Consider the following 20998-nt stretch of genomic DNA (forward strand, 5'->3'; position numbering starts at 1 on the left):
GGAATTAGTATGTTTGTCCATCCTGTGACGCTGTCTGAGCATTAACCTTGAGGGCTTCTAACCACGAGTAGGCTTGATTCAACAAATTAATCTATAAAGTCCTAACATCTGATTTTTCTGTACTTTTAAAATGTATGTTTGCTATTGCAGTTAAGGCCCATATCAAGTTTAGTCAATGTATTTATTCCCTTTTCCAGAGAAAATCTTTAATGAAAAGTTAGTTCTTTCTCCTTAGCAGCTAATGAATTGTCACAACTATGCTACAAATGTTTTTCTAGGTCAATTTAGCCTATGCCTATGAAACAAAGGATGCACTGTGTTTAGTTCTGACCATAATGAATGGAGGTGACCTGAAGTTTCATATCTACAACATGGGAAATCCAGGCTTTGAGGAGGAAAGAGCTTTGTTTTACGCAGCAGAGATTCTTTGTGGCTTAGAAGACCTACACAGAGAAAATACTGTGTACAGGTAAGCGCTCTCTAGTCTTTTCTGGGTAGAAAAGAATTGCCTGCATCCTCCCTACTCATGGTGATGCTGTACAGCTTAGGTGCCTCAGTGCTTTGGGTGAAATTTGGCAGAGCCCTGTACAAATACAGTATGATTCAGTAATAGTTGAAGGAAGCAGTTGCTTCACTAAATACACTATCTAAATTATACAAAACTAACACAAAGCTGCCCAAACCCTACCCCAGCATGCACTGAGTGACATAAGACAATTATGAAAGTTACTTTAAAGGGATTTTGTTAAGGAATCTAGTTTCTAGTTGGTGTGAAATGGAGATCATTCCACTTCAAGCCTCTATTTTAATTAGTTAGATTATATTGCATTAGGGCCCACGGCACATCAGATGTGGAGAAAACCATCTCTCCTATCCCAGAGGGAGCACAGTTAGCGCAGGAGGGTGTTGGAGGCACAAGGCATGGATTTACACCCTAGGAAGCAAGCTGGTTTGATTAGCTGGATGGATGGTGATGGTGGCCGTAGCGTGCCAGCCGCGGAAGGAGGCACATTCCCAGCCCTGCGACGGAGGCGTCCTGCTGGCAGCGTCCCACTCGCCGTGGGTGCAGCCAGCGGGCAGGGCGTTGCCCAGCGCAGTGACAGGCAGCCAGCTTCGAGATGGACAAATTTCAGCTTCTCAGCTTCCAGTCTGGCTTGCAGCTCGATACAAGCACTTCTCCAGGGCGTCATAGGGTTTACTTGCTGGATGAGCAGGGTGATTGCAGACAGAGTTCTTGCGAACCCATGAAGATTTATTTTTTTTTAATCAACAACCAATGTAGTTGTAAACAACATTTAATGTTTGTCTTCATCATCCCAGCTTGTGAAATCATTATTGCTGGCATTCACAGCAGAAGAGGTCCTATAAATTGATGAAAGAGCTTCCAAGGACAATGATTAATAGACAATAATATGTTATTTTTAAAAACTAAGCCACAGTTTAAATTATTTCATATGCCCATGTATAATAAGCATTATGCATATGCTTGTATGCATAGAAATGACGGTATTGTTGTTCCTTGGAGGAGATCTCTAGCAAACTGCCACTTGGTTGCCTCACTGCGACTCAGATCTTGTAGCTGGCGTAAGGAGAGCAGACAGATAACACGCTGCTTTAGTTGGCACTGGCCCAAGAAGGAGATTTTTTTTTTTTTACCAAGGAACAAAATGGAATTAAGTGTTTAATGTCAATTGAAAAATCAAATAATGACTGATGTGTCTGGCTTTCCTTTTCTTTAAAAAACATCCTACCACATGAAAAAAAGTTTTAGGAGTTATTATAGTGTTTCTTTAAAAAGTACTAGATCACAAGCATACTTTATTGATAAAAACGACTGGTACATTCATAACATCACTGGTAAAATGCCACATTAATGCCACTTTCTAATAAGACAAATGAGGTCTGGCCACTTAAAATAGCACATGGCTCTGAGATAAATGGCATCCTACTTCCTTAAGCAGTTGTTTTCAAGTTACTCTTTAAAAAGCTGCTAGTTTACACCTCAGATGACACATTCATTTTGGTGATGAACGATATTATATCCTTGTAGGTGACATTTTCTAGCAATATTTTAGGATCATCTGCAGAGACCCCTAATTTGTAATACTGCAGCGTGTTCTGGGATCCATGAAAAGTGCTATATAGGTCAATAAAATATAGCAGCTAAATGCTATCGCTTTCTCAAGGTGAATAATTCATCGCAAAACGCTTATTCCTCAGACTTAATTTCATTTTCTATGAACAAAATGCTTCTGAGTAAAACACAGCATCGGAAAATCCATTCCCATCTCGTGGGGATGTGACGCACACTGCGAACGTGACCCGAGAGAACAAGCAGGCTCAAAGTCGGATTTATCTAATTCAGAATTCCCTTGCCAAACATCGTGCTTACGTTACGTTTCTCAACTGCATCGTGTTAGTAAAAGTCAATGGGTCGATTCTTCATGGAAGGCAAACATAAAAAGCTGCTGGTTTGCCTTGAATTATTTATATATATAAAATATATATTAAAATTTTATATACATGTATATAATATATACAAATTATTTATAAATACAATACAACCATGCCTGGAAGCTCCAGTAAGCATCAAGACCACATTGTCCTGGGCATTGCAGAAACATACAGTAAAGCCTTCTCCACTGTGATTAATTGAGTTTTTTATGCTGTCTAGTACAGCCAAACAATGTACCATCGCCTTTCTAGCGTGGGCGCAGTGCCACAGTTTATATTCCAGTATATTTAGGCAAGACTAGTTTACATACACGAAGCTGTACCATTGGGAAGTATCATTACATGTAACTCTGCCCACCAGGGAGTTTTATTTCTCCTAGACATTCCAGTACAAAAATCACGTTCCTCCTTGGTGTTTGGAAGTGTTGGCCACGCAAAGGAAGCCAGCCTTGATCCTGAGGAACCAGAAATCTGAAAACAGAAATGACAACTGATGTCTGGGGCGAAGGAAAGCCTGCTCTAATTGCCCTAAATTGCAGACGACTGTAAGGACCAAACCGCTGTAGTCAGAGTCCTCGTGGGCTCTCTCGTTTTCTCATTCAGAGACAACATATCCCAACGTGCATGCAGGATTCTTGTCATTTGGCCACAGTTACAGCTTTAAGTGGGACTAATAACTGCTGGAGCGGAAGATGAACTAACTAATGAAGTCTGAGTTCTTTAAGGAAATAGTTCTTAAGGGAATCGGAATACGTGTTGCTCCAGCATTGGAAACCTTCTGCTGATAGGCAGGGAAAGCCGACAGTGGCATGTTAAACAAAATCCCAGCTTCTCCTCTGCATTCAGCTGCCCTTCACATATTTCAGTATTGTTTATTTGGAAAGTAGACTTGGTACCACTGGGCACCCGCTGAAGTTTATCTTGAGAAGTCAAGAGATCTGAAGGAAGCAAGAAGAGTGCTCTCTGTTCTTGCTTGAAATAATAAATAAAAACGAGACAAGTTTTGAAATTTAAATCTCAGCATTGTCAAAACTATAAAGTACCCCTCTCCATTCACAGGAAAATTCACCACACTAAAGTGGTACAGCCTGAAACACGAGGCGGGCTCCTGCACAGACCCTGTGCAACGCACTGATCTCCTCATGCGAGGGTTTCTCTTGTACGCCTTTCTCTCCTTGCTCTTTGAAAAGAAATGCGTCTTGCTGGGAAGCTAACAAAATCGAGCTGGTTCACAAATGCAAGGAGTCCAAGCAGTTCCTGGATTTGCACCAGGCAAAACGCTGTGTTTCAGTAGGAGTCCATCAGATAAAAGCCAGGGCATGGTGTCGTGAATTGCAACACTATGCGTTTCCCAGCCTCACCCCATCACGCTGGTGCCTTCTTCAGGCTTCTGAGCCAGTGCAGCCCCGCTCCCTGCCCAGCACATCCCCATCTTCCCTCTGACATCTCCAGGTCCCATCCCATGGGAGGCTGGCTTCATGCCGGCTCCGCGCTTACAGCAGGCCGTGCCTCGTCCCTGCTGAGCAGCACAGAGAGGATGGGAAGGAGCCCACCTGGCTCCCGCCCTGACGGCAGCCCACCGCATCCAGGAACGACAGCAAAGTTGTGCTCAGCTTCCAGATGCGGAAAGCGGCCGCAGCTGAGTGTGGTTGGCATAGGCAGCATCTAGAAGCAGCAGCTGGTAGAGTGGGTTTGGTGCAGACAGACCTTTCAGAAGAATGACCTGCAAAGGCTCCACTAAATACATGAAAACTGAGATTTTTTTTTTTTTTTCCAGAAGTTTACAGCTTGGCAGATTTGGGAAATTTTTTTTCACAGGAGCAGTAAAAGGCACATCTTTGACATCAGAGAGACCACCTTGCCAATTTTCATGGCGATGCTCCAAACCACACAGGCAGTAGAGTTTCACAAATGTTTGTAAGAAGAATTTTAATCTGGGCACAACATTCCTCCCTCTGCCCCTCATTTTTCAAACTAGCTGAGACTCTTACACACAGGCACAAGTGCATGTACACGCATTCGCATATTTGGCCTGAGTCAAATGCCAGACATAGAAAATGTAAGCCCAATGGATTGCTATTTTCATATGCAAATGAAGTATTTTAAAATTTTTAATATTTTTTCTTTTAACAAAAGTTTTTGTCACAGAGATGTAACAACACACAGGACTATAGGGCTTGGTTTACAAGGCCTGCAGGACTAGATGGATGAGTTCATTATAGAGTGGATTAGGGACTAAAAGCTTGGCTTAGGGAAAAAATGCAACTCCAGTTTAGAAAAAGACATATGGTTTCAGTCTGCCTCTGAAGTGAGTTGTAGAAAGTTGTGTTGGTTTCATGAGTTCCTTGCTGTTTGAGTTGACAATTGGTTTATTACTAGTAATAAATGCACTCACACACTGGTGTATGCTTATGTTATCAAAACCAGCTTCATACAAATAACTGCTATCTTTCATTTTCAGAGATTTGAAGCCAGAAAATATCCTGCTAGATGATTATGGTAAGTCTCAGAGGTTTACAGAGATGCTTTTGCAGTAAAGGAGATTAAGTTAGTTTTAGGATATGTATTGCACAAAGACAAATAATGCTCTGAAGCGACTAAGAGGCTCAGCGTACGCTAATGCCTCTGTCTTGGGTTGCTAGAGCTCACCGCCCGGGTGGGATGGAGCAGTCGTGCTGCACAGCGGGGCCTGTTCTCGAAAGCACAGCTTTGCTGGCACTGTCTGCCCTTTTTTTTCATTGTTTTTCCATCCTTATTGTTGCAAGGCTGCCACAGCACAAAGGAAGTTGGAATTTCTAAATCTGTGCTTCCCACTCCATTTTCCAAAGCTTTTTCATCCTTTGCTCAGCCAGCTCTCGTTTTATGCAAACCCAGGTACCTGTTTGTTGCTGAAGGCAGTGAAAATCAAATCTCATGCTGACCTACAGACCAGATGTAGCCCCGTCAGCCATCAGCGAGCTACAGAACTATATCAGCCCATCCATCCCCTGCGACTGGTCCAAGATACTTCCCCACAGCATGCTTCTTATTGCCTTTTTTTTGGTTGATTTTAAAATATCTAACAAAATCCACTCTAGTCCTCACTGTTAAAATTAATTTCACTGCACTGTAATGCCCTTAATAATTCCTTATTTCCTTATCACTGAAACTGCTTCAATTCAGCGAGTCAGTAACACTAATTTCTTAAGATGTCTGAAGTATAAATTGCAAGAGTATTGCAGCAATGACAACAGTTGTGGTTTTGGACTCATTTGGGTCATATTATTTTATCTGTTTTCTCTTGTTTTGTTTCTTTTTTCCCTTCCAGGCCATATTAGAATATCTGATTTGGGTCTAGCTGTTAAAATTCCTGAGGGTGAATCAATCCGTGGAAGAGTAGGAACAGTGGGATATATGGGTAAGTCTTCAGTAGCTCATCTTTTTTATAATTTCCTGATATTACTTGAGTTCTGGAGATCTTTCTGCCATGTAGGCTTAAGAAAAAGTATTTTAAAATATTCACATTCAGCTGGTTCCAGCTCCCTGCAGCAACCCACCAAGAAGTCACGCTGGTGGAACTGAGAAGTGGGCGAAAGCACGGACCACAGCAGCTCTTAATGAGACTGGTCTATAATCTTAAATCAGCAAAGAAAATTAAAAGGGGAGAAAACAACCGGGATTCTAGTGATTTTAGCGTAGATTTATTTGGGGAGGCTTATGTGCATAAAATAAAGGTTTCTTTCTAGTTGCTACTTTCTATAATAGTTAAAATCTATTTGTATGTTATGATAAAACGGGTAAGTCCACACCTAAAGTCACCTTGAGTCCTCCCTGGTGTGCACAAAAGAAGAGTAGAGTTTTGTACATTGGTAAAAAACACACTCCCTGATTTAACTCATTCAGTTTTCTAAACGGATGTAAGTATTTTCATGCATTCTCCGAGCGGACATATTTCCTGGAATAAAAATTGCTTATGTTTATTTGACTGAATAGAAACTAGCTGATATGAGCCACTGTTACACCATGTGGAGACTTTAATGAAAGCGAGCAAATCAGTTGTCATTTCTAAATTTTATTATCTCCGTGTAAGTTTGTGTGCACACTAAGACTCTGTGCTTGTGAGCATCTGTGTGTGTGTGTTTGTACCCATGTATGGAAGTGAGGATGCCTGCAAGACAGTGACTGAATGCCCAAAGCACACTGAATGGCTGCAACACAAAAGAAATTTATTTTTTTTTAAAGGGGAGAAAAATAAGTTATAAATTGACTTAAAAGACTGAATTTGCTTTTGAAGAAATGTCACTGCTGTTTGCAGGATGTGTGTTTGTATGTCCCTAAATGGCAAAATCTGGAAGGACTCTTAAGACTGAGACTCTGCTTAACACTTAACTTCAACTTCTTTTTCTTTTTTTTAATTGCTCTGACTTGGTAGAGAAGTCAGAAGACAGCATGCACGTGGCATGTAACATGTAGGGAAGAACTCATGGCATGTAGTGTGCTGCATTTTCTGTAATGCTGCCAACAGAAATCAGGAGGTATTTTTATAGTTTACCCACCATTCTCTGTGGATGTGTATTCAGTCAGCAAAATGGAACTTCTAAAAATTTAAGTTTCTTGCCAATGCAAATATCAAGCATTTCCACAAGACACATCTTTCTCCTCCACAGCTCCAGAAGTGTTGAACAACCAGAGATACACACTCAGCCCTGACTACTGGGGGCTAGGCTGTCTCATTTATGAAATGATTGCTGGGCAATCACCATTTCGTGGAAGGAAAGAGAAGGTGAAGAGGGAAGAAGTGGACAGAAGAGTGCTGGAGACAGAAGAGGTGTACTCCCATAAGTTCTCTGAGGAGGCCAAGTCCATCTGTAAAATGGTAAGGGGCTTGAAGGCCCAGTGTGGCAGCTTCATTATCAAGCTGTATCTGACATGGTCTGAGCAGTAACACAGTACCATAGAGGGGCTGCAGAGACAAGGACTAACCAAGCTCATCTGTTGATGGGCTGACTGCATTCTCTATTCATTCAGATTGCGTTTATTTGGGCTTGGCTTCTCCATGAGATTCATCATGGTCATCTTGAGTCCTCTCTGAACTTTTATGGCCAAGGGAGCAGTATCTATTCTCATGAGACTTTGACTGTTAGTTTGCAGTCAAGAATGCATTTCTGTCTTCTATAGTGTTCTAGAAAAAATAAAAAGGGCTTGATGATGCAAGACTCTGATTGTCTCCTGCAAGGAACTGAAAACCCCATGCTTCCATTGTCTTTGGTGAGAGCTAGGGGTAAGCAGGACAAAGATTATGCAATGAAATTATTGTGACACTCACATGTTGCCCCACCCCATCTCACTAACTTTGTTAGCAGCTTTTCCCCCAGGGTGCCAGGGTATCCAGCTTTTTTTAATACTGTTGAACTGTCCTTTAAAATATTTTCTCACTCTTTCAGCTGGGAGTCATTTTCCTAGCACAATAGCCATGTCTGACAATGGAAATCCTCAAACCCTCTGAGAAATCTCAAAGCTGTGTCTGAATTCATCAATGCCTTGTCGACATCCATCTTTAAAAGGCTGAATTGTAATTTGGAAAGGGATGTGGCCTTTTTCTTGATATATGTTTGCTAAAGACTGAAATCTCCTTTGGAGACAATGACATATCTGTGTATACTGGTAGAGAGAAAATGAAGAGAAAGAAAGGTCAACAAATAGGTAGTGAGAGTTTCACCAGTATCTTGTGCAACAGGCAAGCAAACAGCAGATCAACAACGTTCTGGTTGGCTGGCTTCATGAAGAGACACTGAGGTCTCCTTGCAAAATAATGATGGTAGTATTGCCAAGTATCATGCCTGGAAGTCATTAACTCACAGTGCACCAACTCATTGCTGCATCCCCAGGGTAGTAATTAACTGACATCACTCTTGATATATACTCTAGGCCGTTCACTGCCCTTAATCTGCGATTCAGAGCCCCCAGTGAAGTTGACGTGGGAGGATCTAGAACAGCCACAGGCTCTTGCAGACCATTTCATGTCCTCAGACAGCCTGCTGTCTCTTCTCTAGTGGTATCTCAGCTCCCACCAGGTGATGAGCAGCATCTGCTGGAGTGGTGGAGAGTTTGTGCATGTCCTGTTGTTAGCATGAAATCAAAATGTCGTGAGGCAAAAATCATACTCTTGTTGCAGGCAGGAGACATAATAGAATGAAAGTATACTTTGAAAATAATCAAGCCCATGAGAACGTAAAGCCAAGAATTAAATGTAGCATGGATGGGATAGTGCTGGAGATGTCCTACTACTCCCTGGGGATGAGACAGTGGAAGTCATTATTCTGTAGTGGTCATTTTCATCTTCAAGCCATACAGTCTATGGTGTCAGGGAGTCAGGGACCTCAGGAAGTCATCTAGTTCATTCCCTTGCCTCAGGGATCTGTGAACTTTATGTAAATCCTTCCTGACAACTTTATCATTACTGCCTCACTGTCCAATCACGTGGTATGTTTATTTAGGTGGTTTGTGCAAACTCTTAATGGATCCAAAGATAACCCTGTCCTTTTTGAGCATTAATATATTAAAATGACTATGCCTTAAGGCTGGAAGAGCCTTACTTCTGATCCTAAGCATGATGACATTTGTGGTTTTTCATTCAAAAGTCATTTATTTTATCAAGTGATATTTTTAAAAATCCATGACTGAAATATATTTTCCCAAATTCTTTTTGCTTTTTAAATTGAAATCCAGAACTTTGTTGCTTTGTATCAGCATCTTAACAAGGAAACAAAAAAGTTATAAGTACCGTCACACCTGCAAAATGAAGCATAAAGTTGCCGTACATAAATCCAACTTGAGCCTTCACAAAGATCCAACACAAAAGGCTTTCCTGTAGTGGACTCTTCAGGGCAGGAGTAAGGAACAACATGTTTTCCACCATGTCACCTAACCTTCTCTCCCAGTCTTCCTCCATGAGCTGATAGCATCTCCATCAGGAAATACATTGTCTTTATTCATTTACTCGTATGAAAACCCTTTAGTGTCACCCATGTCAACCTTCCCCTCCTGGATGTTTATGCCTTTTGCATTTTTGCAGTCATGTGTCATAGCTCCCATTAATCATCATCCATCCCATATTTCCATGTTTCATTTTGTAAGTAATTTCCCATAAATCAGACCTCATTTTGGACTGAAACAGAGATGAATAATAAATAATTAGGAACAGGGGCAGCTGGCTTTCTGGGAAGCTCCTGAACCCATAGTTCCCATATAACATAACTGCTTCATGGTGTGATCTTTCTGTGAAAAAATCCAATATTTCTAGGAAACGCTCCGTGTTTGTTGTTGTTAGAACTTGTACTCCATTGATGTACATGTCTGTTTTCCCTGAAAAGTGCATTCTCGCATCCAAAGATGTAACTTGAAGTGCGTTCAAGTCAACAGTATTGGATGGGCCCTGGGCACTGCTGTGCTCTTCTGTCACTCTGTCAGTGTCCTGTTTGTTTACGTTTCCCGCAGACTGTCTTCCCTGCCACTTCTTCTTCCTGCAACGCCCATTTTACTCTGCAAAAGGCATATCTGATTGGACAGTGCAAAGAAGGCAGGGACAAACTCTTGGGTTGGTGCCCATTGACAGGACAGGAGGCTGTGGGCACAGACTGAAACACAGGAGGGTCCCTCTGAACATCAGGAAACACTTTTCTATGGTGCAGCTAGTCAAATACTGGAACAGGCTGCCCACAGAGGATTTGGAGTCTCCACACTTGGAGATATCCAAAACCCAACTGGACACGGCCTTGAACAACCCCTGCTCTAGGTGACTCTGCTTTGAGCAGGGGGATTGGACTAGACAATCTTCAGCGGCACCTTCCAGCCTGAGCTGTTCTGTGATTCTCATCTCTATTCCCTCCCAAAGTGTCTCCCCAACCAACTAAAAAATGATGGATTCTTTCTTCCCTAAAAGCAATTTTTCCTCTTCCTCATCACTAGCAGAAACTCTGTCATCATGCTGCTACTGCTCCTGCCTGCTTTCATCCCTTGAAACCAACTTGTTCACACATGAGGGCTCCTTCAAGTTTATGAGCGCTTCCTGAGAATAATTGCTCTTTTGTCTGTCCTGAGAGGCACCTCACACACATCAAGGTGCTCTTCAAATGTTTATCATTGCTATTGCTAATAATAAATCTCCTGTAAGAGATTTAAGGCTTTGCAATAAGCTTAATTGTCACCCATGCCAGAGAGAGTTTTGACTTTTCAGTTGGCCAGACTGGGCTGTGATTTCATAAGGATAAGCAGTGCAATAAACAGCCATTTATGTCATTCTGGCATCTTCAGTTCCCACACCACTGTCTTTTCTCATTTAGTAATCGAGAGGTGACCATAGTATTACTTTTCTATTTTCTAAAAATTCCTAGAAATTGTATGTTTACTTCTGTTTCAGGATTGAAATTTATCTAGGTGATCCCTTAAACTATTTGATCAGCTGGGTCAATGGAAGTGGTTTTACCATTTCCCTTTTCTCTTTTCATGAGCAGCAATTTTTTGCACTCTTACCCTACAAAAAGTTTCCCTTACTCCTATAATTTTAGGAGACTCGGAGTTTTTTATTACATGGTATGAGCTGGATATGAACTGACTGATCACATGAAGATAAATAAAGCAGTGCTTTGGGGACTGTTGGCTTTTTATAGCAATCCTCACAACAGTTGTTTCTTTTTGTAAAGGAAGCAAAACAAAGTTGTAGAAAAAGTCTCAGACATTGCAGAGTTTGTATCCCCAGCAGGAATCAAATGAGTGACATGAAAGTATCAGGAAGTTCTTTATATCAAGAAAAAGATCTTAATATAACTTGTCTGCTGCTACTCAAGACTCTTCTTTGAAAGTCCTATTCTAGTCACACTTCGCCCATAACTCTGGAGACTAAATCCTGCCCTCATTTACACACATCCAGTGTCATCTGGAGCCTTTGTACCAGAACATAAAGCTCTGCTGCTTGGTACCAAGTTCATGCATGGTTGGATGGCCTAAGCCATTTTCAGATCTGAAGCTCTGTGAATTCTCCATAGGCTTTGGCTGTAGAATTACACTTAAATTCTGTTTGATTGGGTCATTGCACTGCTGTCCTAGGAAGGCTTGTCAGCAGCCTGATGTAGTTGCTTTTATTGTGCTCTCTATTCATACTAAATACATCCTTTGAAACAGAATTAAACAGAAGTGTAAAGGTAATTCTCAGCATACATCTGTTACCTTTCTTTTCTTTCCCTGGTCGGATTCCCAAATGGGTTGCGTATTTCAGGTTACTACGCAGGTTTACTATTGCAGAAAGCTGCTGGGGCTGCAGGAAATGGTACAAGGCTCATTATTCCTTGGAGAAAGGAAGGACTTGCCCTTCTCAAAAATATTCTAGTCCATGCTACCTCGATATCCACAACAGAAGCCAGAAGTGTCTGGTTTCATCTGTTGCCATCTCCAGAGCTGGCTGCAGCTACAGCTTACCAAATTAATTAATTTCTTATTTTTTCTCCATTTGGACTCTCACAGGGCTCTCTTCAAGAGGCAGACAGCTGCTCCCCTGCAGCAGGGCTTTGCCAGAGAATCCTCTCCTTTCTATGGAGAAGAATCCAGCCAGTTCCCAGTGGTCTGTTCCTTTTTGTGTCTTTCAGCCTGCAGTAGCCAGCCACCCATGACCAACTGCATTCATGCTCCAGAGACTTCTTCCTTGCATCTGAGGTTACTGAATACTCCCTTGTTTATCACAGGGGAGCCTCTTTCTGTCCTCAACGACCCTGTTGTCTGACCACACACTCCAAAAAACTTCTAAAATTTACAGCCTGGCAAGGGTAAATTCCAAGATTAGCTTGGTCTTCCCACTTAGTCCAGAGGCAGAATTACTGGCTGCACAGACAGGAAAATAACCCCCTTTCTTCCCTTCACAGCTGACTTGTAGAGCAGAAACTGCAGTTTCATCTTTTATCATCTACAGGCAAGTCCAAATCTACCCCTTGCTACTACAACTTGCTCTTCAGCAGCACTGTTCCTGTGAGCTTCCAAAAGTATGTCAGAGCCACAGGTAGTAAAAGTGGTCCTTCTGCCTTCAGAGTCTTCTTTCCATCTGTATTTTCCACCTCTTGAAAGTCCTCTCTCAACATGAGAAGATCAAAAGAATCTTTGTCTTCTCTGCCCAGCCACGATAGAGCAACTAGATCTTGACTGGAAATTCCAAAGCAATCTTTGTCACATACGCTAAATCCATACACCTGTTGGGATTTAAAAAAAAAAAAAAAAAATCACAAAAAAAACCCTTGCCTCAGAACCATGAGAGCTCAAAGTCTCATGAAAGGATATGAAAGCAAAGCATCTGTTCTTCTCCAAGAGAAGTGCTCTGAAAGATCTTTTCTTATAAGCTGGATCAGTATGGTGCTGTAGCACATTAATCTACGTGCTCAGAAGATAGCAAGGCATGGAGATGTTTCTTCAAGTCTTTCTCCGTCTCCATGTATCAGCCAGTCAGGGTGACCTGTCAGACCAGATATCATCACTCAGACAGCAGCAGCAGCAAAGGCAGAGGAAACTGTGAGGAAGAAAGGGACATTGCCATATGGATGCTGGAAGTTGCTGTTGTGGCCAGAACCGCTACCTTTTCCCCCATCCCTCAATCCATTCAGTCTCCTCTGGCTATTGCTGCTGCTACTGCTAAGGCAGAAAGAGCTAAGCAGAAGACTCTTATGTCCCACAAACTCGTTCACCACCTTTTCTGGCTGCTTGGCCACTGGTTGTAGCTTGGTCAGGACTGGCTGAAGGATGGCCTCTGCATACATGGAGCACACCGATTGCCGAAGCCATTTGCTGTCTCAGGCTGGAAATGAGACCCTTAGCAAAAAAAAATGAAGAACTGAGGAGGCTGTGGAAGTCAGATAAGAAAACCACGGATGCCCAGGGGGTAGCAGAGCATTGAGAGAAGCCAAAACAGCTGTGACCCTGTAAACCTGTGATAAGGACAAGAAAACTCAGCTCTAGTCAGACACCAGAGGAGAGATTACCAGCCTCTCCTTAGGAACAGTCCATTCAGGGTTCCTCCTCACTGAGATGATGTGGCTGAGATAGCAGCACAACCGGAGGGTTCTGGCCATACCCTGAGCGGGAAGGCCTATAAGCAACATATGCAGACAACCTTGCCCTGGCAGAGGAGCTGTTCCACTCCCCGTTCCCACGTTCCTGCAGACCTGTACCCGGTTGTCTACCTGATCCCCTCAAACACTTATTTTCCTCTCTGACCCTCCCAAAACGATTTGCCTCCTGCTTTCCCAAGTGAGCCCCAGCCAGGGGCTGCAAGGTGCAGCTCGGTTTGCTGGCTGCCCGGCACAGCTACCAAGATCCCCGGGGATTGATCCAGGGGGATTCCCAAGGGCCTGGACCCCTCACGGACTCGGATGCTCAGAGCGCCCAGTCGCCTCTCTGTCCTGCGTGGGCGCTGAGCCCCCCGTGGGAAGGCAGTCCCAAGGAGCTTTGCTCATCGCTTCTGGGCGATCGGTCTGCACAGCCCACCCGGGGAAGGGGGGCGAGGGAAGATCGCTGCTTTTCAGCTCCTGCTTTGGAGCAGCAAAGCTGGGGATGGGACAGGCGGTGAGGCGTGAAGCTTTCCCTCCCCCGGGCACTCAGTGCCCTCCCGCCCCAGGGAAGAGTCCCCGACATAGCTCCGAAGCCTTTTACCCCTCAGGACCCCTTTTCCCGAGGGGGCGGGACGCCCCGGCCCGGCCGCGCTGCCCTTTCCTCTGCTGCCCCCCGGCGGCCCCCGGCGCGCCCGGCAGCCGCGCTGCCCCCCGCCGCTGCATCCACCCCGCTCCCGGCCCTCTCGCTTCCCTTCCCTTCCCCAGCCGGCGGTGGTGGGTGGGCACACAGCCTTGGTGTCAGGGGAGGCTGGCTCAGCCCTTTCCCTCAGCAGCCGGGTAGAAGTCGGGGTACCAAAAGTGCCGCGCGGTGGGGTGCCTGCCTGGCCGGGTGCCCGGCTGCAGGAGGCATACCCCTCCTGTGGAAAAGGGCTGGTGTTGCTTCCTCCGTGATGTTGCAGTGCAAATACGTCGTGTTTCCCCCCAGAGCAGAGACGGCAGCAAAGCCAGCCCTGACTGTTTTCAATGCACGTCTAGTTTTCTGTTGTACGAAGGCACGTGTTGCACATCGCTTTGACAGGCAGTTGAAATCTCTGGGCAGATTACGGTGAGTTGGGGGTTACATTTTCCCTCCTCTATCTGAGAGAGAATCACGCAGGCTTCCTCAAAGATGAGTGGAAGGACAAAAAAAGGAAACAAATTTGTGATCCTTCACTTTTCAGCAGATTGCCTGGAGTCGGTGGTACATTTAGAAAGCGCCCTGTCCCAAGCGATGGTCTTTTTGCACCAGTCATTTGCATGCTGGAGCTCTGCCTCTCTTCAACTGTTTAGATGTGATCTCTTAAGACATTGATTTAGCCCACTTGATGCTACGCACATAATTGAAAAGAAGAGGCATTTTGGTGAAGATTTGGCTGCATATTCCGTCTCCTCATCCACCCACTAGTCTGTGCCGGAATTGCCCTTCCGTTGAACTGTTCTCTTGCAGATCAGCCGGTCCATCCATACAAGGTCTTCCAGGACCTGCAACTGCTGTGCTTGTGTTCACAGACCTGCTTATAGGTCCATGGACCTGTTCATGGACCTTGCTTAATAGACCAAGGATACTCCATTACAGGTACTCAGGAAACAGGCAGGACTTGCCGTAGCAGGTAGAGGTGGTGCATTGCCCTTACTCTGAAAACAAAGCAGGCTGAAGTGAGGTTGGTTACTGATGCTGGCTCCATGGACAAAATTCCCCTTCAGCTCAGCAGAGATTGGCCCATGAGTACAAAGGGTTCGTTCAGTGTGTCGTGTCATGTACTGGAATATACTGCAATGGGTAGAAGGAAATAAATTTGATAGTTTAGGCATTCAGCATAAGCAACACAGGAAAATTATTCTTCGAATAGTAAGAAGGAAAAAAAAAGAACTGAGAAAAAGCACAGGAGATTTATGAATATGCATCTATATGTGTTATTAGGGTACATCACACCTCTTTGTGAAGGTGTTTACTGAAAGTAAGCAGAAGCAGCAGTCTCTATTTTGACTGTAAACACTACAGCAGGTAATTTTCAAAGGGTTTCACCAGCAGGTAGAACGGTGCAGTCCTAATCCATTTAACTTTGGCCATTAAGTAACAGCAATTACACTTCCCCTCGGTGCTTCCCTCTGGGCACATTCAAAACCAACTGGAGATGAAAATATCTTTGTGGAGCTCTTGCTTTTCTGACATCCTTATCATTCCTCTTGGCATGTTTCAGCTCCTCACCAAAGACGTGAAGCAGCGGCTAGGATGTCAAGGGGAAGGTGCGACAGAAGTGAAGAGGCACCCCTTTTTCAAGAGCATGAATTTCAAGCGGTTAGAAGCAGGAATGCTGGATCCTCCCTTTGTCCCTGATGTAAGTATGATAGGAAGAATCCTCAGTGGCCTCTGTCAAGAGATTTCTTTCTAAAATAACTTCTCTCTCTTAGAGCTGTCATCACACTCTGCATAGGTAGCAGCCCTAGGAAGATGTAATAAGCAGTAGGGGTGGAGTGGGGAGGCTGGGAGGAAGAGGAAAACTGCTCTGTAGCCATGTGCATGCAGGGTGGGTGGGTCTCCATGTAAGGTGGTAACTTGGAGCTTGATTCATTCCCACTGGCTTTACTACAGTCTTCCTGTGTGACGCTTGATTTGTTCATGCCTCCATTCCAAAACTTTAGAATGGGAACCTTTGTATTCCCTTATCCACGGTAGTAGTGTGAGAATAAGTGCACTCAGGACCAGGTGGTGCTCAGAACAATCAGCAATGAAAGCTGCATGTATGCATACAGAGAGATAGATAGATATGCAGAGGTGGAACCGGAATTGCAAAGTCCAAAGCTCCATGAACTGAGGAACGGACTGGGTCATCATGAAAACAGGCATTCGTTACAGAGTGTCTGAACCAGGTTCTGATACCAAGTGTCACCTCAGGCAGAGGAGGTGACTTGGACTGGAGAGAGCATTTTGAACTTGTTAGTGTTCATGAGGCACGGAACCCAACATCGAGTCCGTACGCAGGTTTACACACCAGTCTTGCAGATACTAAAAGTCTTTGTTGCACTGGCAATAGCGAAACTTTTTCCACCCTTTTGTGGTATCGGTCTCTACCCCAGTGCACAGAGTTATCTGATTATTTTCCTCCTGCAGGGCTTGCTTTCTGGCTAGACCTTCTATCCTTAAAGTTCCCATATGGTTCTAAGTAAACACTGCCATTTTAACGTATTAAGGAAAGTAACATCTTGGCAGCTCTCATTCACATTGCTGCAAACTCAACCAAACCAAAGTGGTTTGAACGCTACAAAAGTTTACTTTAGCTGCTCTGGTTTTGCTTTACGTTTTACTATGCGGCCTAGTTATTCCTGCCAATTAGCCCATGGTGTTACAACCTGCTTCAGTGGGAAGAAATAGGAGACAAGCTACTATTTCTTTCTGATGTAGAAAATTAGAAAATTCTGGGCTCAAATTTGGGATCTGCCAGAGTGTATTAAAAGCTTAACTGTGGCATGTAAGGCCTAGAAGGCATCTCTTATAGACATATTTGCTAAAGCAGAGGCACATAAATTTTTATGACTATTTATTGGGAACTCAAGAGCTGCCCCTAATTTAATTTATTCGGCATTTCGTCCATAGATTTCCAAGTCTTTACTAAAGTCAGCTGAATCAACCAAAGCTATATAGCCAATGGCAGGGGTTGTAATCCAACCCATGCCTCTCCATCCTCTACTAGACTTATCTGTCTCCACAAAAATCTTGTGGATTGCAGCCATTGGGAATGCAGAGGGATGCAGCCTCCAGCACTAGGACTTCCATCAGGAATCAGCTTGATTTGTTTGGTCACACTGCTCAAGTCTAGACAAAATACTGCACGGCTGGACCCTCGGGCTGTGCAGTCATGGTACCATGTGTAGACAGTAGGATTCAACACGTGCTTGAGTTCAGCAGGTCAGGCTGGTCCCACGAGCCAGTCCTCAATTATTCCTGCACATCAAAGGATAAGTGTGCTGCTGATGGGAGCTCTCTAGGATGACCGCACTATGACAGGTAGCCAGTGATGGCTGTTTCTGCTTTCTGTGGCTGACAACTGGGATACAAGGTAAAAGCGGTGTCACTGCAAAGAGTCTTGGCTCTGTCATCCCCGAAAATTAAGCAGTTTAAAAAGGCAAAGCCATTTGACTATTTGTTTGAAGAAAGGCAGCCAAGTTAATAGAGGTGATTCTGGACAGCTTCCAGCAGCTGAGCTATTAATAAAAACAATGGAGAAATGCCAAACCTCTTCTGTTTTCTTTAGCAATTAGTATACATTCCTTGAAACTTTGAAGCTGCAGACTCCACAGCTGTCTGAGCAGAAGGACACTTACATGTGAGGTCCCTTTTCAGAGCTGTCTCCAGTGTGTCACTCATAAACATTCTGGTTTTCTGTTGTTTCCTCTCTGAAAAAGAAAGACTACTGAAGGATTTTATTTTTGTTTTCTTGCTCTTTCTGTCCTTTTCCCCTCACCTCTTAACCATATGGTACATGGATGACTAAAACCCACTTTGGCTGTGCTGATGCTTTAAGGATTTCAAAGTGGGAAGCTTCACGTGCTTAAGGCAAAGTCAGCCTTTGATGATAAACATGCGGGCTGAGCAAGCCTAGAGAAGCAGGACACAGATATCACTTGTTGTTAGGCATTCTCACTTGACCGAATCTGTGAATGAAAGCACATGGTGAGACTCAGAAATATTTTTGCTTTTGCTGTTTTTCTTTTTTTTTCTGCGGAGATAGCCCAGAGCAGTATACTGCAAGGACGTGTTAGACATCGAGCAGTTCTCCACAGTGAAAGGAGTTAACCTGGACCAAACAGATGATGATTTCTATTCCAAGTTTTCCACAGGATCAGTGTCTATTCCATGGCAAAATGAGGTAAGGATGTATTATAGTAAAAGTACTCCAGTAAAACCTCTAACACAGATGGTTTAAGAGCAGATGTGTATTTCCAGTAATACATAGCTACTGGATAACTTGCCAGACTCTGGTGCTTTCATAGGTTACAAATGGCCTCTTTCGAGATCTATAATGTACCACAGATGTCAGGTTCAGGTGACTGTATCTGTTGGCTCTGCATATTTGCATAAGTTGGCAAGGATCCTACTGTACTTCCTCCTCCTGGATTTCTACAGAGGTGTTTCGACAACAGCTCTGAGGAACTTCCATGGGAGGCTCCTGCATTGGTGACCCTGATCTCACCCGTTGTCTTGTACCTCTCTTATCCCAGCTATAGCTGTTGGCTCTGGACCTTGAACTGCTCCAGGGTTTCCAGATCTGGGTCTTTGTTTCTGTTTGATATCAAAACACACCCAACAGTGGATTCATAATCCAACACTGGATCAAACAGCAGGTCCATTTGGCCAGAGGGGTGCTAATAACTGGGATTTTGTGAGTATGCCTGTCTTTACCCAATGTTCTCCACAACACTAAAGAAAGGAACAGAAAGCTTTATGGGGCAACTTCTAATAAAACCGATGTGCAAACATGCAGAGCAGACTCAGCCTCTCTCTTCCCTACATCCTGTTGGCCTTCTACAGCCACCAGCAGGAATTCAACTGATAACTCTCCTAACATACTGCTCAAGCTGCTGGTCCTGATCCCGCGTTTGAACAACCTAGCACTACTGGAATATATTTAATGCAGACGTGTATTTCTTTTTTTCTTTCTTATTGTATTCCACTAGATGATAGAAACAGAGTGTTTCAAAGAACTGAATGTATTTGGACCAAATGGTACTATTTCACCAGACTTAAATAAAAGTTACCCTCCAGAGCCACCCAAGAAAGGATTGCTACAGAGAATATTTAAACGACAGGTGAGATCTTTTTTTGACTAAGACAGAGAACCTCCCATAGGTGCACAGTGTCACAGCCATGTTCTGGTGATATTTTTGTAGGAGAAAGATACTACATCTTAGAGAGGGCTTGATAAGTTCCTTGTGAAAACCTTTGATTTATGTGTTAAAAGAAAAAGAAAATGCAGGTGATGAATGAGGCAGTGATGGCAGGAAACCAAGAGAGTAGAGAAGAGAGCAGACCAGAGAAAAAGTGATATACAGCTTTCATGAGGCACCATGGCACCACTTGTAAATCTAAATAGCATTCTGAGTATTTCTGTAGGGTTAAAACCATGCCTGAGCATTAGCAGGTATTCTCTGGATTAGTCAGATTTAGCAGATACTGACATTTTGCAGTGAATTGATTTGACTCTTGGAGCTTGAGTGAGACTTCTTTGCTGCATTCCTCAAGAACTGGCATGGTCCTCCTGACCTAGAGAGAATGCAGGTAAGAAAGTGAAGAGGATTTTATATCCAAAGATCTTCAAACAAAAATCTTGCAGTCCACTCAGTACATTATCACCATAAAATTAATGTTGACCTAAAAGAAAGCCTGACATATTTTGGGAACCTAATTGTCATTATCTTCCTCTTTCTACAGCATCAGAACAATTCAAAGAGTTCTCCAAATTCAAAGGCCAGTTTAAATCACCACATAAATTCAAATCACGTAAGTTCAAACTCCACTGGAAGCAGCTAGTTCCAACTCAGTTTTATGAAACAACATGTTGCATCCTTCCACTATAGTCTATGGAGCTTCTATGGATGAGAGAGCCTCCACCGTTGAGTGAAAAAAAAAAAGAATCTCCCCAAAATGGAGATTTTCGATCCATTCCTTCCAGTGGAGCCTCGCATTTTAAGAAGAATTTTCCACTCAGGTCTGTTTTTGGAGGTGGCACTCAAGACTGTGTGAATCAAATTTGTCTATTTAGAACATTGCAATAGAAATTCAATGAACATGACTACTTGCACGTATTTAAATAGCATCATACTAGAACTGAATTTTGTCTTTATTATTTTTAAAGAAAAGTTTTGTAAATTTCTCTATTGTCTCAGTTTACATTTTGTACATTTGTATTTAAATGAAAGTCAGACTTTGGAGGTGTATATTTTCCAAGCAGCAGCTGTAAAGCCATGTGTTTTAAGACATTTTTTTAAAAGAAAAAAAAATGTGACTCAAGACTTCCAGAGCCTCAAACGAGAAATCATTCTTTTTAGTAATTCTAGAAAATTATTCATAAATCACTTTATCAGACTGGGTTTTATTGACATGCATTTTTATGGAACAGTTTATTCTTAATTATTTTACATCTGTATATTTGGTTTACAGCAACACTGCATACATTTCTCCTCTGCATTAGTTTGTAATGTCTCACATTAAATGCTAAAAGACAAGATTTTGATGCATTCAAGAATGCTACTTGCTATGCCTAAGGTTTGTGATGTCATGGGACCAGCACAGTTGAGATTTGCACTTACTTACGTTGTTTGCTCATCAAAAACCTTTTGTTAGAAAGGGAACCTATTTTAAGCCCTTCCCCTTCACTAGTTTTTGTGCCATTTCTAATGACAGCAAGAACAAAACTGAGTGAAAGGTGACCAGGAAAGCA

General features: G+C 43.2%; 1 protein-coding gene across 1 annotated transcript in view; it reads left to right on the forward strand.

Moving 5' to 3' along the window:
- The window catches only part of GRK5 (G protein-coupled receptor kinase 5), a 158877-nt gene extending 138092 nt beyond the window's left edge, over nt 1-20785 (forward strand). Inside the window, exons 9-16 of the mRNA XM_086751872.1 lie at nt 279-469; nt 4916-4953; nt 5762-5851; nt 7101-7309; nt 15761-15898; nt 18290-18427; nt 19236-19367; nt 19990-20785. Coding sequence (XP_086607998.1) covers nt 279-469; nt 4916-4953; nt 5762-5851; nt 7101-7309; nt 15761-15898; nt 18290-18427; nt 19236-19367; nt 19990-20088 — 1035 coding nt within the window. The 3' untranslated portion in view covers nt 20089-20785. The remainder of the gene's footprint in view (nt 1-278; nt 470-4915; nt 4954-5761; nt 5852-7100; nt 7310-15760; nt 15899-18289; nt 18428-19235; nt 19368-19989) is intronic.
- Nucleotides 20786-20998: the final 213 nt, after the last annotated feature.

The sequence above is a fragment of the Chlamydotis macqueenii genome, chromosome 7 (assembly GCF_036417535.1).
Source record: "Chlamydotis macqueenii isolate bChlMac1 chromosome 7, bChlMac1.mat, whole genome shotgun sequence".
NCBI lineage: Eukaryota > Metazoa > Chordata > Aves > Otidiformes > Otididae > Chlamydotis > Chlamydotis macqueenii.